This window comes from Thunnus albacares, chromosome 10 (assembly GCF_914725855.1).
Source record: "Thunnus albacares chromosome 10, fThuAlb1.1, whole genome shotgun sequence".
Taxonomy (NCBI): domain Eukaryota; kingdom Metazoa; phylum Chordata; class Actinopteri; order Scombriformes; family Scombridae; genus Thunnus; species Thunnus albacares.
Genome location: NC_058115.1, coordinates 7,760,394 through 7,775,443, shown reverse-complemented (window position 1 = coordinate 7,775,443; position 15,050 = coordinate 7,760,394). Strand labels below are relative to the sequence as shown.

Sequence of the window (15,050 nt, the reverse complement as noted above, 5' to 3'; positions counted from 1 at the left end):
TCACAAATTTGTCTCCAATTGCTTCAGATTTTGTCCCACAGTAGGCGCTTCCACCATATTTTACCCTGACAGGCCACATACATTTTATGGTAAAGTATCATGACGTGTATGATAGCAAACAAGCTACTGTATGTTTTTATCACTCACACACAGTCTGTGATATCATAGAAAGTACTTTGGCTTTGACAAATAAATTTGTTTTTTAGACATTTTGGATATTTCTTAAACACGTTTTGTTAGAGGACGGGCTCAGAACAGTCAGGAGCCCAAATGAACATTGAAACATGTTTGTCTTGCTGTAATCATTCCTCTTGTTCATACTGACCATTAGAAGATCCCTTCATAATGCACTTACAATGTAAGTGATGGGGGCCAAAATCCACCTTCTGTGTAGAAATGTGTTTAAAAGTTTATCTGAAGCTAATATAAAGCTTCAGTCATCCAAATGAGTCAAATCAAGTAGAGTTTTTTCAATGTTAGTCTTTTTAGTGCCAAAGTTCCTCTTTTTGTTACTATACTTCCACCACAGCTCAACAGGGAAACATTCTCCAAGGAAACACAGAGGGAATTTGATGCTAAAAAGACTGTAAATGTGGCAGATACCCACTTGATATGACTAACTCAGACTGCTGAAGCCTCATATAAGCTTCACATCGACTTTAAAAGCATTTTTGCAAAAAATGACTGTGTGGACACACTGGATTTTGATTTTGGCCCACATTTGAAGGGGATCTTTTAATAGCCAGTATGAACAGGAGGAATACTACAGCGAGGAAAACCTCTTTCACTGTTCATATGGGTACTTGACTGTTGTTTTAATACAGACTCGAAAAACTCTGAACATATCCTTTAAATTGGGATCAGTGACAACCACAAACAGATGAAATTCATTTAATTGTCATATCTCGCTTATCTTCCTTTTTCCCACCCGCATTCCACGGAGACCCGCCCTACTCTGCCTCTGATTGGCTAGTACTCGTTGCCTTCGTTGTTTAGATTGGTTAGGTTTAGGCAAGGGAAGTGAGATGATTGGGTTAGGGTTAGCGTTCAGAGTTAGAGCCAATCAGAGGTAGAGTAGGGCGGGTCTTCGCAGAATGCGGGTAAAAAAAAAAATGTAACGCCGCTATCTTTCTCCCCCCGCCCCTCTCCACCATTACTGACCCGTCTTGATGACGAAGTACAATCTGTTTACCATGGCGGCTATCTGCTAATTGAAAGGAAAATGCGGGTTGTATAGTTGCAAGAACAGCCACACATTTAGGGAAAAAGTAGAAAGATATTTGTTTCAGAATGTCCAACAGAACATCGTATTTTTACGACCCCGACGTGGGCAACTTTCATTACGGTGAGTTCGGTTATCGCAATGAGCCGGCCTGCAGAAGGAAATGGATGCTAATGTAAGCTAGCGACATGCTATGTGGGGATGTGTTTTATTCTTTTAGCATTTCACGCTCTCACAGTGCTTTTTGGGATTTGCTGAGGCAGGTTATCATCATATTACTGTCTCGTATTCATACCTACATGTTGATACAATTTCACAGTTTCTGTGTGTCTCCGTCTGTGCTGTGTGTTTGTTTTAGTTAACGCTTTATTCATCGCTTTGAAGCAACCGCAGTATGTCATACAACCCTCGTACTTTGACAGTTGAAATGAAATAATATTTCAGTACAGTATATGTTCATATAGTAAGATAATGCACCTTAAATCTGATGTTACCGGTGTTTCGGATCCACTATTGACCGTGTTAACTGGTGACTCTCAGCTGAATGTGTCGTGGGCAACTGGCTCCAAAAAGCCATATCAATATTACTTTAATCAATACTCATCTGTGTTTATTATCTACACTAAACATTTACGTAACTTAAATTGTGCTCAACAAAAAGCATAAACCTCTTGTATCGTTTTTTTTACAATGTGGGAAACAAACCGCAGCCTGTTGTAGCCTATCTGGGGATTTTATTCAGTTATCCTCAATAGCAAAGTGGCTCTGTAGTGCCGCCGCCCCTAAAATATAATATTAAAAAAATAAAATATTAACGATACAGAGATAAAAATGAGCCCCGGAAAATTCATCTAAATAACTTACGTTATGGTAGCAAACATATTAAATGTGCAGCCTCACAGTGAGCTGCCAGCTGCTCTGTTCCTACTGACCACTGAATGATATTTTAGCTTCTCCTCCGCACCTAATTGGAACATACCACCTGCTCAGGTAAGTATGGGGGTAAGCTACACAGATACTAGGCTTTCAAAGCATACAGAATACCACACAATTATAAACAATGGGTTTTTCTGTTACCTCTGACAATCACAATCTTCCATAAGCATACAAATTGTTCATAAGTGCACAAAGTTCAACCAAATGTCATTTACTACACAAGAGTTTCACCCATCTCCCCACATCCTAACAATGCCCAATCCCTCACTGCCAAGAGGACCCAATGATGCAAACCTGCTTCCACTCTTACTGATTGAGCAGCTGATCAAACAAAGATAAACCACACTTTACAACCAATGTATTCACTGATTTAAAAAACACGACAAATTAATGGAAACATTTGACTGAAAATAATGATGACATAACAAGCAAAACGATGATATTGGGAACAAGGCCTGGTGAATATTCATATTTAAAGAATTAACCTGTTTGTCATTGTGTACACACAATATGTTCAGTTTGTGGCTAGATATTGTTTACAGACTGTTTGGCCAGTAGCCACCCAGTTTGACCAGTCTGTTCAACTTGTGATCCATCAGTGTGGATACTTCAACGAGACTTCAGCATTTCCTCTCAAACAGGCTAACATCTAAAAAGATTCATTTCAGAAAAATGAGTGAAGAAATGTGAATGCTTATTGTTGCTGAAACCATTTAATTTATAAGGTAAGATAAAAAGGATCAGATGAATATATACTGCACTGAACATTCAATTTAAGATCATTTAAGGCTTTTACGAGGACACCACCGTGTTTGTGTTTTCAACAGCTGCTGTCACTATAGCAACCACAGACACATTCGGCTGAGAGTCACCAGTTAACACTCGTTAAACCGAAATACCGGCTGTGGAACTTAAAACTTAAATGCTCACAAAAATAATCAAAAGATTAAGGCCGTACTATCCATACTATTTGTACTATCTTCTGCAAACTTTCTCTCTTTTTATTTCTCTTATGATGATGGTGTCTTGACACGTGATTAGATGTCTGTGATGTCATCTGACTGTATATATACCTCATTTCCTTCCTGTGGGTATTCACCAGAGAAGACCTGTAGTTGTTTTTTTCTATCCAGCACCTGAACCCACTGTGGTTTTGTGGATGTGCACAAGACTGCTCTGTTTCATATAACTCTCCGTCTCTGTCAGGTGCTGGCCATCCCATGAAGCCTCACCGTCTGTCTCTGACTCACAGTCTGGTGTTGCACTATGGACTCTACAAGAAAATGATGGTGAGCAAAAAAGAGCCGTTGTGTCACAGATCCAGACCCTGCTGATGCTTTCAGTTCTGAAATAACACATGCTCAACTAAAATCAGGAGTGAACAGTGAAACTAAAATTTTGTACTGTACATTATGTGTATTCAAAAATGCATGTTTGTCTTGTTAGGTGTTTAAGCCATACAAAGCATCACAGCATGACATGTGTCGGTTCCACTCTGAAGACTACATAGACTTCCTACAGAAGGTCAGCCCCAATAACATGCAGGGCTTCACAAAGAGCCTCAACACATTCAACGTCGGGGACGACTGGTGAGAAATAACTGCTTAAGATGATGTTTATTGAAATTCATTGCACAGTAGATAAACAGCTGGTTCTAAATGCTCAGTCCGCAGCTTAAATGCCGGAATTCTCCACCATTTCTCTTTTCAGATGAACACACATAATATTCTGTGTCTTTGTGTTTCAGTCCTGTATTTCCGGGTCTTTTTGAGTTCTGCTCAAGATACACTGGAGCCTCTTTACAGGGCGCTACACAGCTCAACCACAAGGTAACACGCATGAAGACACACACACACACACCTACACGCACACACACAATTCAGTGTCAGCGTCACCACAGTGAACGTCAGGAGCATCGTAAGCACTGATTTAGTAGATTTAGTTTTTATTGATGCAGGCATGTTGTTGATAAAAGATGAACATATGTGAGCCAGATGGTAACTAAATCACTGGACGTCTCATCCTTAAACACTTTTAACTCTTCTTTTTTGTACTTTCTGACACGGCAGAAACACAGTCATAGCACTGCTGGTAGACTGGTCACCAGGGATGCTATCGTTATGATTTTATCAATACTACTGCTCTTATCAATATTCTATTTCTTCATTCTTCTTTCTTTATTACAAAATAACTTTTTAAAAATGTATTATTTAAAAAAAGAAACAAATCAGAACATGATTAGAATTGATTCATATTTTAAATATAACTAAATGTTGTTTCTAGAGCAGCAACAGAGAGCAGAGGAGTAATTTTAGAACTGGTTTCAATTCAGAACCGGGTTTCGGGGGGCATCCCTGGTCAGGACCACAGAGTCTTGGTGATTTAATGACCTTTAAATGATTCTACTTTATTTTCCAGATCTGTGACATTGCCATCAACTGGGCTGGAGGACTGCATCATGCCAAAAAATTTGAGGTCAGAGTGAAGTCTTTATGTTGTTTAGTCACATTGTGCTGCGGATGCTTCTTTGCTTATTAAAGGACTAAAATGTTTTTTTCTGTATTTGCAGGCGTCTGGGTTTTGCTACGTCAATGACATTGTCATCAGTATACTGGAGCTACTCAAGTAAGAGTCCCGACACTCATCTGAATAACCTTCATCAGTGTTTCCTGTGTTTGTTTCTCTCTTTACAACTGTGTGTGTGTGTGTGTGTGTGTGTGTGTGTGTGTGTGTGTGTGTGTTACAGATACCACCCTAGGGTTCTGTACATCGACATTGACATTCACCACGGTGACGGTGTCCAGGAGGCCTTTTACTTGACTGACCGTGTCATGACTGTGTCCTTCCATAAATATGGGAACTACTTTTTTCCAGGAACAGGCGAGTGCTGCTTTAAACATCTTAAGAAATGTTTTGTTGTACAGTTTTTTAGAGCACCACCCCGAGCCTTTACATTCATTTATTTGAATGCATTTTTTTAGTTGTTTTTTCTATAAAATGTCAGAAAATGGTTTTAAAAAATGCCCTTTATAATTTGCCAAAGCCCAAGTTGATGTCTCCAGATGTCTTGTTTTGTCTGACCAACAGTCCAAAGACCAAACACATTCACTTCACCATCACAGAAGACAAAGAAAACCATGAAATCCTCACATTTGAGTAGTTGGAGCCAGTTAATATTTGGTTAAAAATAGACCAAAAAAGGAATGAATTGATTATCAAAATGGTTTCCAATTAATTTTCTCTCAGTTGACTAATCATTGCAGCTCTACTTATAAGCAGAACAAAAAATTCATTAATGTTCTTTAAATATAATACACGTACAGCTAAGTACCTGCTCGTTAAATAGATGAACTCCAACATTTCTTTATTCCATCTTCAGGTGCTGCTGTAGGAAGTGTGATGGTGACAAATAACCAACCTGAAACATTTCTGATTTAGTGTTCTTAACATTTTTACACTTGTGGAAAAAGGAAACTGTTTTAATACAGTATGTTGTGAATGTGTTGTCTCTGTACAGGTGTGTATTAATACAGTGTGTGTGTGTGTGTGTGTGTGTGTGTTTGCTGCAGGTGACATGTATGAGGTCGGGGCAGAGAGCGGCCGGTACTACTGCCTCAATGTTCCTCTCAGAGACGGCATTGATGACCAGAGTGAGTTCACCTCCTGCAAACATCACATTATATCAGAGTACATACGCAACACAACAAAACACATAGAACTGCATTATTATTATTATGTCGACTGTGTCAGTAGCTCAGTCAGCTGGTCGTAGTATGAGCCACAGCCAACGTGTGTGTGTGTGTGTGTGTGTGTGTGTGTGTGTGTCAGGCTACAGACAGCTGTTCCAGCCGGTTATTAAGCAGGTGGTGGATTTCTACCAGCCGACCTGCATCGTTCTACAGGTCAGTGTGTGATTCATAATCTCTGATGCGTTCTTCGTCTGTTTCATTAACTGTTGTCATGTGAGCTAACGGATCATTTAATCTACATATGTGAGGAAATCACAGATGCTCCAGGATACAGTTTATTTAGACTTTGAGTAAAACGTCCTGGGATGATTGTTGACACGTTTTTTTTAGTCAGCGTGCTTCTGTCCTTCCAGTGTGGAGCAGACTCTCTGGGCTGTGACAGACTGGGATGCTTTAACCTCAGTATACGAGGACACGGGTGAGACTGGCTTATCATCTGTTTCCTAATGATAGGCAACAACTTCTTTTAATTCTCTTTTGCTTGTGTATTAAAGCGTGTTTGCTTTGTTCCCTGTCGTGCAGCGAGTGTGTGGAGTTTGTAAAGAGTTTTAAGATTCCACTGCTGGTCCTGGGAGGAGGAGGATACACCGTCAGGAACGTGGCTCGCTGCTGGTGAGTCTGATTCACACTCAGTGAGAAACACAGTAATACAGAACCTATAAAATCTATTCACCTCCCTTGGAAGTTTTCATGTTATTGTTTTACAGCGAGGGTGTGAATACTTTTTACAGGCACTATAATCTTTCTACACATAATTTGGCATTTTGATCAAGAGCTCAGAGAGGTGATATGTTGTCACTGGTTGAATATGGGTGTGATTACATGAGTAAAGAAATAAACGTGACATTAACAACCCATAAATTCATTTTGAGGCGAGTCAGGACATGGACGACTGCTTTAATCTCTGTTGTGTTGTGTTCTGTTGCAGGACCTTCGAGACGTCTCTGTTACTGGATGAATCCATCAGTGATGAGCTGCCTTACAGCGGTGAGTTGTACTTTAATACACTGCATATAAACAGCTCTTATTTGCAGCTTTGCACCTCAAATTTGTCTTTTTATTGCCGCCTCCAGTATCAGATTACTCGTGTTAATGAGAAAATGCATTCTGCACACACGCCGTCATATTGAACATCTAAAACTTTGGCGCCATCTGTTGGAAGATCAGTGCAACTTGTATTAGTGGGTTATTTAATGCAGCTCACACAGTGACTTGACCTTTTAAATTTACATCTCACCACATCATTTTTGGTTCTTTGATTGTTGATATTGTTGCTGTAATATAATGTAAATGTGACAGAAAAAGATGTACTTATCTTCTCTGAAATCTTCCCATCATCATCATCATCCTCTTCTTCTTCTGTCCTTCACAGAGTATTTTGAGTACTTTGCTCCAGACTTCACGCTGCATCCTGATGTCAGCACCAGGATAGAAAACCAGAACTCCAGACAGGTAAAACATCAATCCACACTAAGCAGGTCTGCAGGACCAAAGGAGAAATATTGAGGTGGATTACTTTCATTCAAAGCTTCAAAAGCGCTTTAACGACGCTTAAACACAGTCTGTCGTTCTTCCTTCCTGTCTTGCATCTGTTGAATCGTTGAGGTTACTGGTTACATGAATCTAGTGTGCAGTTTATCTGACTGTGTGCATGTGGGTGCAGTACTTGGAGCAGATCCGTCAGACGGTGTTCGAGAACTTGAAGATGCTGAACCACGCGCCCAGCGTCCAGATCCACGACGTTCCCTCTGACATGCTGAGCTACGAACGCACCGACGAGCCCGACCCGGATGAGAGGGGCGGCGAGGAAAACTACACCAGGTCAGCTCACTCATTTAACACCACATAAGTTTAAAAAATTATTAAAGTATGACAAAATACGAAACAAAAACATTTCAAAATCGGTGAGTTAACTTCCTGTACCTAACTTCCACAGGCCAGAGGCAGCCAACGAGTTCTACGACGGCGACCACGACAACGATAAAGAGAGCGATGTGGAAATTTGACCCGCCTGAACACATGTGGAGGAACTTTCCTTCACAGCTTTCTGTTTCCATCGCCCGCGGTCTCCAAACCTCACGTCACCACTGCAGATTTACCAGAAACTCTGAAACTAACGTGCCAGTTCTGGATGGACTGAAAAGACTCTTTGAGCGATCCTTCTCTCGTAGGTTCTGTTTCTAGTCTTGTGTATAACGTCACAGAGTTCACTGAGGATGAGCCCGAATTACATTTACAAGTGGGATAAACGTTTATTATGATGGATCCAGAAACATCAGGTGTTAAATCTGTTTGTGTGAAAAGAAAACAGGATGGATGCTCCTTTTTGTTTTAATTTTCAAACAATATCAGGGCTCAAAACAGGTTTTTTTTTCTTTTCTGTATATGTCAAATGTCTATATTTTGGTAATAGCAATTTTTAAAACATTTTTCTGCTTGTTATATTGTCCATGTTATCCCAGTAATAAGATGTATTTGACTGTTGAAAGAGGAAAAATTCACCTGTAACTCATTTTAAAAGTCTGTTCAATCAATCAACTCATAATTTGTAAATCTATTTGGATTCAGGAAACAGCCACAGTAATGTGTTTTTCACCACACATCACTCCTCTCATAGAACAAATATCATCATCTAAAATAGAAGATAATCCAGCGACGGTTTCCATCAGAAAAGACGTGAGAAGTTGTTGATTTATTTCATCGTACAAGTGGCATGCATGAGTTAGAAGCTGTTCAAGGACACATTACTCACATATTTATCAGGTCAGATGTTTAAAACATCGCTTTTGTTTTTAGACAGAATCTCAGTAGTACAAACTGTTCCAAGTCTCTTTATACTCATTATTTGGAAACTTTAAACAAAGCAGCCTCATGTGCCTTAAAGCTCTGAGAAGCTGAGCACTGATGTAGAGCTGGACACATGTTCACATCAACTTCAACTTTTAACTTGACACCAATTTGGATTTCTACAAGTAAACATCCGTAGCTTGTTCTGTAAATGAGGCCACTGGACTGGAACTACTCTCCTGTCTTTTCATTCCTTTTCTCTTTTTCCTCTGCTCTTTACTGTATATACATATAAATGTATGAGCCGTGAATGTGTTTCTAATGTAGAAGAGGACACCGTGATGATGATGCTGGTAGTTTGTTAGTGCAGCATTTGGGATAAAAGCAAGAAGTTGACACGGTGAACAGATGTCAGAGTGCTGGTCCCTCACTGTGTTACAGATGTACATGAGTGGCAACTGAAGTGTGAAGCCACAGTAGAAACACTTAATGCCGTCTATTACTCTGGTCCTCTTTTAGCCAGAAACAGGTTTTATGTGATTTTTGATATATTGTTGTCAGCAACTTTTGTTTTTAATAAAATAAAGAAATTGAACCACATGAGCATTTGAAAGTATTTTAAAGTCAGATCACCACTAGGGGGCGACCTGGTGACTTCCTTTCACACACGCACTTCAACCCTGAAGTTATCCAGACATTATCTGGAGGCGCTGTATGTGTGAACGCAAGTGTCCGAATCAGTTGGACTGTACATTAAACAGACTTTACCCTGCCAGCTCACTAGTACAATGTCTGTGTAATGTCTGATTGAACCACCATGGCAAATGTAAAAAAACCACACCAAGAGGAAAAGCCAAGGTCACATAGACTTTATTCCTCATTCATCCAGTGATATGTAGAACATCTGACACAACAAACAGTACTTAAGGAGAATACACACTACTACCTGCAGTTTAAAATCTCGACAGAAAGGGCCTAACTTACCAAAACTACTCTGGTGCTTTAAGCAAATCCAATCTTTAACCCTGTTTCATTCAAACTTTATCGTGACAAACTGTAGAAATATTGTATCTAGAAACATAACGTTTCAGTGAAATCAGTTTACATTGTAATGGGCTGCATTTGAACTATAGTTTTCATCAGGTTGTTATTATATATGTTATTATATATCTATATGGGCATCTTCAAAGGGATTCCTGCCACTGATCTGTGGCCACACAGGGTTAAACACCAGCTTTTCAGTTTGCATGCAGATCCAGCCAAAAATACAACATTTTTTGTGAAATTAGCTCCTGGCTGGCACTAACAAGCAGTTCCATGGTAAGCAGGCAACTCAAGCCTCTTTTTGATAGACTGTATTATATAAGGCTGTGGTCAGAAATTTGAGAGTTTGGCAAATCTGGGCCCAGGATGACATACTGATACCCATATTCAACTGAACATGAAGAATTACATGCATTCAAGGAGAAAAACACATTTCTGCGTCTTGAATAAAGTGAATAAACTTCTTATCTGCACTGCAGATGTGATAAAATGTAAACTTTTCAAATAAGTAAGGTCTGAATGTTCTTTTAAGTGCAGAGCAGGTTTTGTGTTCAGTTGTAGAGGCTGGGTATCAAAATGAAAGCCTGTTGTTTGTCCAACTCATCAACACACCTCTGGTTTCAGCCTTCTGCAGGCAAGAGAAGGGCAACTTAACAGTCCCAACACTGATAACTAATAACTTCAAATAAATATTCATTCACAGACACTGTATATTAGAAACCAACTTTAAAACAATTAGACTGAATTTACACCACAGCAGAGAATCTGAGAAGTGATCAACTGTGATATCTGAGATTTCTTTCAACATCAAAACTTTAAAAATCTGATTTTCTATTGCAGTAAATGTAGCTTTACAGACACACGGCATGAGAGGCAGCAGCAGCTGAAATTCAGGGACAAACATATACATTCTGAGGCTCAAACACAAAACCATCCTTACTCAACTACGAGTTAGAGGAAGAGCGACAAGGAGACAGTTGTCAGGGTTTAAAGTGCAGCATCTGATCGATGTTGGCCGTGCTGGATTGTGAGTCTGCTGTCTATGTTCTAACTCTAGACTATGGAGGAGAGCTGGAAACTGTGTTTCAAGATGGCGCACATTCATTTAAAGTGTTTACTAGTACATTTTCTCTCTTTCTGGTTTGCCACTGTGTTCTGCATTAGAGTCCAGTGTCCCTGGCCCAGCCTGCTTGTAATAAACACATTACATTAAGAGAACAAATAGCTTTTGTAGGCGCAGGTCCAGTTTTACAAATGTTAGACCTTCATAATTTAAATATTTTACACAAATAGTGATAAGTGACATCGTATCGTGTCATCAGTTTTACAAATACGTCCTTTAAATTAGGGAGATGTTTCCTGGCTACAGGGGATTTTTTGTTGTATTGTGCTTGGCCGCTGGGATAAAACAGGCATCAGGGCTGACTCTGCCACTCCGTATCCAGGTCTATTAATACATCCACATGACCTCGACACACCATTTTGCTGAGAGCAGACAGGACAAGACAGACGGGCAGAGTAGAGAGGCGTACAGACGTGTATCAAACATGAGCTCTGCAGTTGTACACAATAAACAGACAGGCAGAGGAAGAAGGATGGGCACAGCGCTAACAAACTGCAGCAGATGGACAACATGATGAGTTTAAGTCAGAAGGAACTTGACCGCACTAACTATGGAAACATTTTTCTCAAATTAGCCACCAAGTGTTTCCTCTCAGTTTAAAACATATTCTTTAAAAAGACCTGTTTGAAATATCTCAAAACTTCTGACGGATGGAAGACGGGTTGTCATGAACGTGTGAAATTCTTAAAAACTGCATCACAGTGTTTTGCAGATGTTCACATATTAGACTCGGGCCCAGTTGTGAGATGAGTGATTGTGAATGCAGGATGAGACTGACTGGGGGGGGGATTAGTTAGGATCTACAGCTCTTCGCTCTCATACAGCGGGGCGGTGTGCTGGGCGGGGCGCTCTACGGTCAGAGCGGGCACGTGGCTCAGAGACGACAGCAGCTTCAACGTCTTCGAGCCAGGGGGCGCCGTTTTCATGGGTTGGGTTGCGCGAGCTGGGAGGGACAGAGAGAGAGGGGTGAGGTGAAACATTGTAGAACAACAGTTTTACATTTGTTATACAGATTCAAAGGGCACCATCATTTTTATTGTAGTGCGAATATACCCAAAAGAACCGACATACACTATACTCTTATAGCCAGAAAGGTCAGATCATCTGATGACAGATTATTCTATAAATTGTGACTATTAATAATATCAAAGAGACCACAGGCATCATGTAATAACCTCCCACTGCAGGGTAAAAAAACACATTTTTAAAATCACTTTATAAACAGATGTTTTGTTTATTCATAGAATAATATGAGTAACACTGTTGGTGTCACCGACAGCAGCAACAGTTTTTATTGGTTGGACAGACTAAACATTCCTTTCATGCCAGGTGTCTGAAAATAACTCTTCTACCCCGCAGCACAGCAAAGCACAGCACAGCATGGCATGGCTCAGTGCCTGATATGTAACTTACACACATTTGTAGAAACAACGGCTCCTCATGTTTCACATTTTTAAACATGCAAAATGATTTATTAGCGATATGAGTTTCATGCATCTGACTGAGCGATCATATGTAATATGTGCCAGGGAGTGTGTGACGTGTGTCCTCTGGGATTTGTGAGTGTTCTTAGTTCATGTAATCAATATCACTAACTTTTACACTTCGTTAAGACTCAAAATAAACACCGAAGTAAACATTTTATAATAAAAACAGCTCCAAGTAAACCCCCTCTACTGCTCTCACTCAGGTCTAAATACTGACACACAGTTGCATGCTGATCTCAATACACCCGTCAGCTCTTATTCATGTAAATATTAACCAATGACACAGATCAAGAGGATCTATTGGAAGTATTGCTTGTAATAATTAATTAACCGGGATAGACGCCAACTGGTGTGGTTGTAAGAGGCAACAGAAGTGAGCAGACATATCCAGGTGTTTGTTCTGATGTTAGATATCTACTGTGGGTATGTTTGACTTGTAGAAATGTAGAACTGAATCCACAGCTGGTACATTAAAATGATAAAAGGGATATTGTATTGCAGTTCCCACACAATTAACATCAATGTATGTAGTGTACCTTTGCCACTTATAAGAGTTTTTAATTGTGATATTTTATGTATATTTTCTGTTCAAAACTGTATATTTTTGTGTCGGTACCTATAGTCTGAAATTAAAGTGAAACTAAACTGAATTATAATACCATCTATATACAGTAGGTATTGTACTGTCTATTCTAGGTGTGGCAATAAAGCAATTAATTGTAAAACACTGCATGATGAGCTATATACTGTCACACAAAATCGGAACTTAGGTAAACAAGCACAGCAATGTATTCAAAATGCATTTCATTAGCAGAGCAATAAAAACACATTTTAAACAAAACTGCCTGAGAATTATTTAATGGTGATGTTTGCTGAGCAAGTAAACACACACAATAATGTGGCACTTTCTGTTTTCATTCATTTTATATTTTCATATTCATTTGTATGGTTGTGGAAAGTATGTTAGTAACTGTACGTCTTTAATTACATATACTTATTACCTGATAGAAAACACTGTCAGACTTTCACTTTCAGCTCATGTGAAACAGAGGAACAGGTAGTTTTGTGTGCAGTCTTTGTTGGTCCTCTCTGTCTCCACAGAGCAGATGGTGTGTTATGTGATCAAGCAGAAACCTAATAGCTGTGTTGTATTTTCCTGTACTGTGATCTCTCTCAGCAGTGGTTGGAGCTTCCACTCATCGCTGTGGCTTGGTGATTAAGCAGTATTCTTTAGGTAAGCTGAACAGCTCCATGCCTCACATCTTCATCAAGTTTCCACTTGATCACGTAACACAGCATTTGTTTGACGTGTTCCAGGCTATAGAGCTGGATTCAGTCTAGCGTTGAGTGCCGGACATTCTCCATCTGCTGTTTGATTTTACAGCCCGGGCTGCTATGGTAACCATCAGGTTATCTCATACAACAGGTAGCTCAGATATTCTCTTTATAAAGATCATTTGCATGGAAGGAAGAACACACAGAGGACTTACAGCCGACATCCAGCCTGGCGTTGCATGTGGACATGCCAGCTTCATTGATGGCAGAGAGAGTGTACCAACCAGCATCAGACTTCATCACCCTCTCTATCAACAAGCACTGCCTGCCTGACCCATCCTGGTACAGACTGTGGAGGAACAGACAGATTCAAATGTTAATTTATCGCCCACACTGTCCAAATGATCTGGCAAACAAAAATGCATGCACAATTTAAAAATAATGGTAAATACACTGAGGTATAGTGTGTGATTTATATATTTTTTTTAAAAATTGGTCCATTGTGCTTACTGTTCAATGGTTCAGTCATTAAGGGAAATATTGAGTAATACCTCTCTCAGATAAAGGTGAATATGATTCAACAACAGGATCGAGGCAGTAAACAAAATGTACTTTATAAAATAATTGGATAGATTTATAAAAGAGTGTACCTACAGTATTTAGTATAACATTTGATGTACAGTACTGCTTGAGGAGGGATTTGGGTGTAACAAAGTGCTTTAAATGAACTCACCTCATTCTGTTGGGGTCAATGCGCAGCATGTCTTTATCTTTCTTCCAGAAAAGCTGTGGAGGAGGGGAGGCATCCACTTTACACTCTAACCTAACAGTGTCGCCCTCTAGAGCTCTGGAGTTCGACATCTTCTGGACGAAGGTGGGAGGACGGAGAGCCTCCTGGGCTGCAGAGAGGGAAAAGAAATTGTCAAAACTTTAAGAGCACAGCTGACGTCCTTAACTGTGCAAAATTCAGTGCCAAGCTGAAGACAGAACTTTACGAAGTACAAATTTCCATTTCAAATCTATGACTTTATTACCAGGCTGAATTTTATGTGACAGCCTAAAATCGTGATGTATTGACAGGAGGTAATTACATTTTACCTATTACATCAAGCTTCATGGTAAATCTGCTCTCTCCCGCACGATTCTTGGCGACACACTCATACACGCCAGCATGGTGCACTGTGACGATCTCTATGATGAATGAGTGCATTCCTTTCTCACACACCAACATCTTATGGTAATCGTCTGGACGTATGGCTTTACCGTCCAGGTACCAGCAGACATCTGGGGTGGGGAGGCCTCCAACCTGAATGTAGGGAAAAGAGAATGTTATTCACTCTTTATTTATTGTTGCATGATCGCACCATTAGTGCATAGACTGACTTGTATAAGTAATATAAGTGAGTCCCCTAACCCTACAGTAATAC

The 15,050-nt window shown here is 39.9% G+C and overlaps 2 protein-coding genes across 4 annotated transcripts in view; one reads left to right on the top strand and one right to left on the bottom strand.

The window, feature by feature from the left end:
- The first annotated feature begins 1,143 nt into the window (after window positions 1–1,143).
- On the top strand, window positions 1,144–10,150 carry hdac3 (histone deacetylase 3). Of its 3 annotated transcripts, XM_044362926.1 has the most exons (16): window positions 2,476–2,616; window positions 2,758–2,883; window positions 3,365–3,447; window positions 3,605–3,747; window positions 3,906–3,987; window positions 4,577–4,633; window positions 4,728–4,783; window positions 4,905–5,038; window positions 5,728–5,808; window positions 5,987–6,060; window positions 6,261–6,325; window positions 6,430–6,519; window positions 6,836–6,894; window positions 7,280–7,359; window positions 7,571–7,728; window positions 7,844–10,150. In XM_044362926.1, exons 3-16 carry the CDS (start codon window positions 3,379–3,381, stop codon window positions 7,911–7,913), a joined length of 1,218 nt encoding a protein of 405 aa, XP_044218861.1. In that variant the 5' UTR covers window positions 2,476–2,616; window positions 2,758–2,883; window positions 3,365–3,378; the 3' UTR covers window positions 7,914–10,150. The 3 variants fall into 3 exon arrangements, with proteins under 3 accessions (XP_044218859.1, XP_044218861.1, XP_044218860.1); XM_044362924.1 differs by lacking the exons at window positions 2,476–2,616; window positions 2,758–2,883 and adding an exon at window positions 1,144–1,345; XM_044362925.1 differs by having other exon boundaries at window positions 2,476–2,883.
- The window catches only part of myot (myotilin), a 28,540-nt gene continuing 23,038 nt past the window's right edge, over window positions 9,549–15,050 (bottom strand). Inside the window, exons 15-18 of the mRNA XM_044362923.1 lie at window positions 14,722–14,929; window positions 14,357–14,522; window positions 13,839–13,972; window positions 9,549–11,804 (exon numbers count right to left, since the gene is read on the bottom strand). Coding sequence (XP_044218858.1) covers window positions 11,662–11,804; window positions 13,839–13,972; window positions 14,357–14,522; window positions 14,722–14,929 — 651 coding nt within the window. The 3' untranslated portion in view covers window positions 9,549–11,661. The remainder of the gene's footprint in view (window positions 11,805–13,838; window positions 13,973–14,356; window positions 14,523–14,721; window positions 14,930–15,050) is intronic.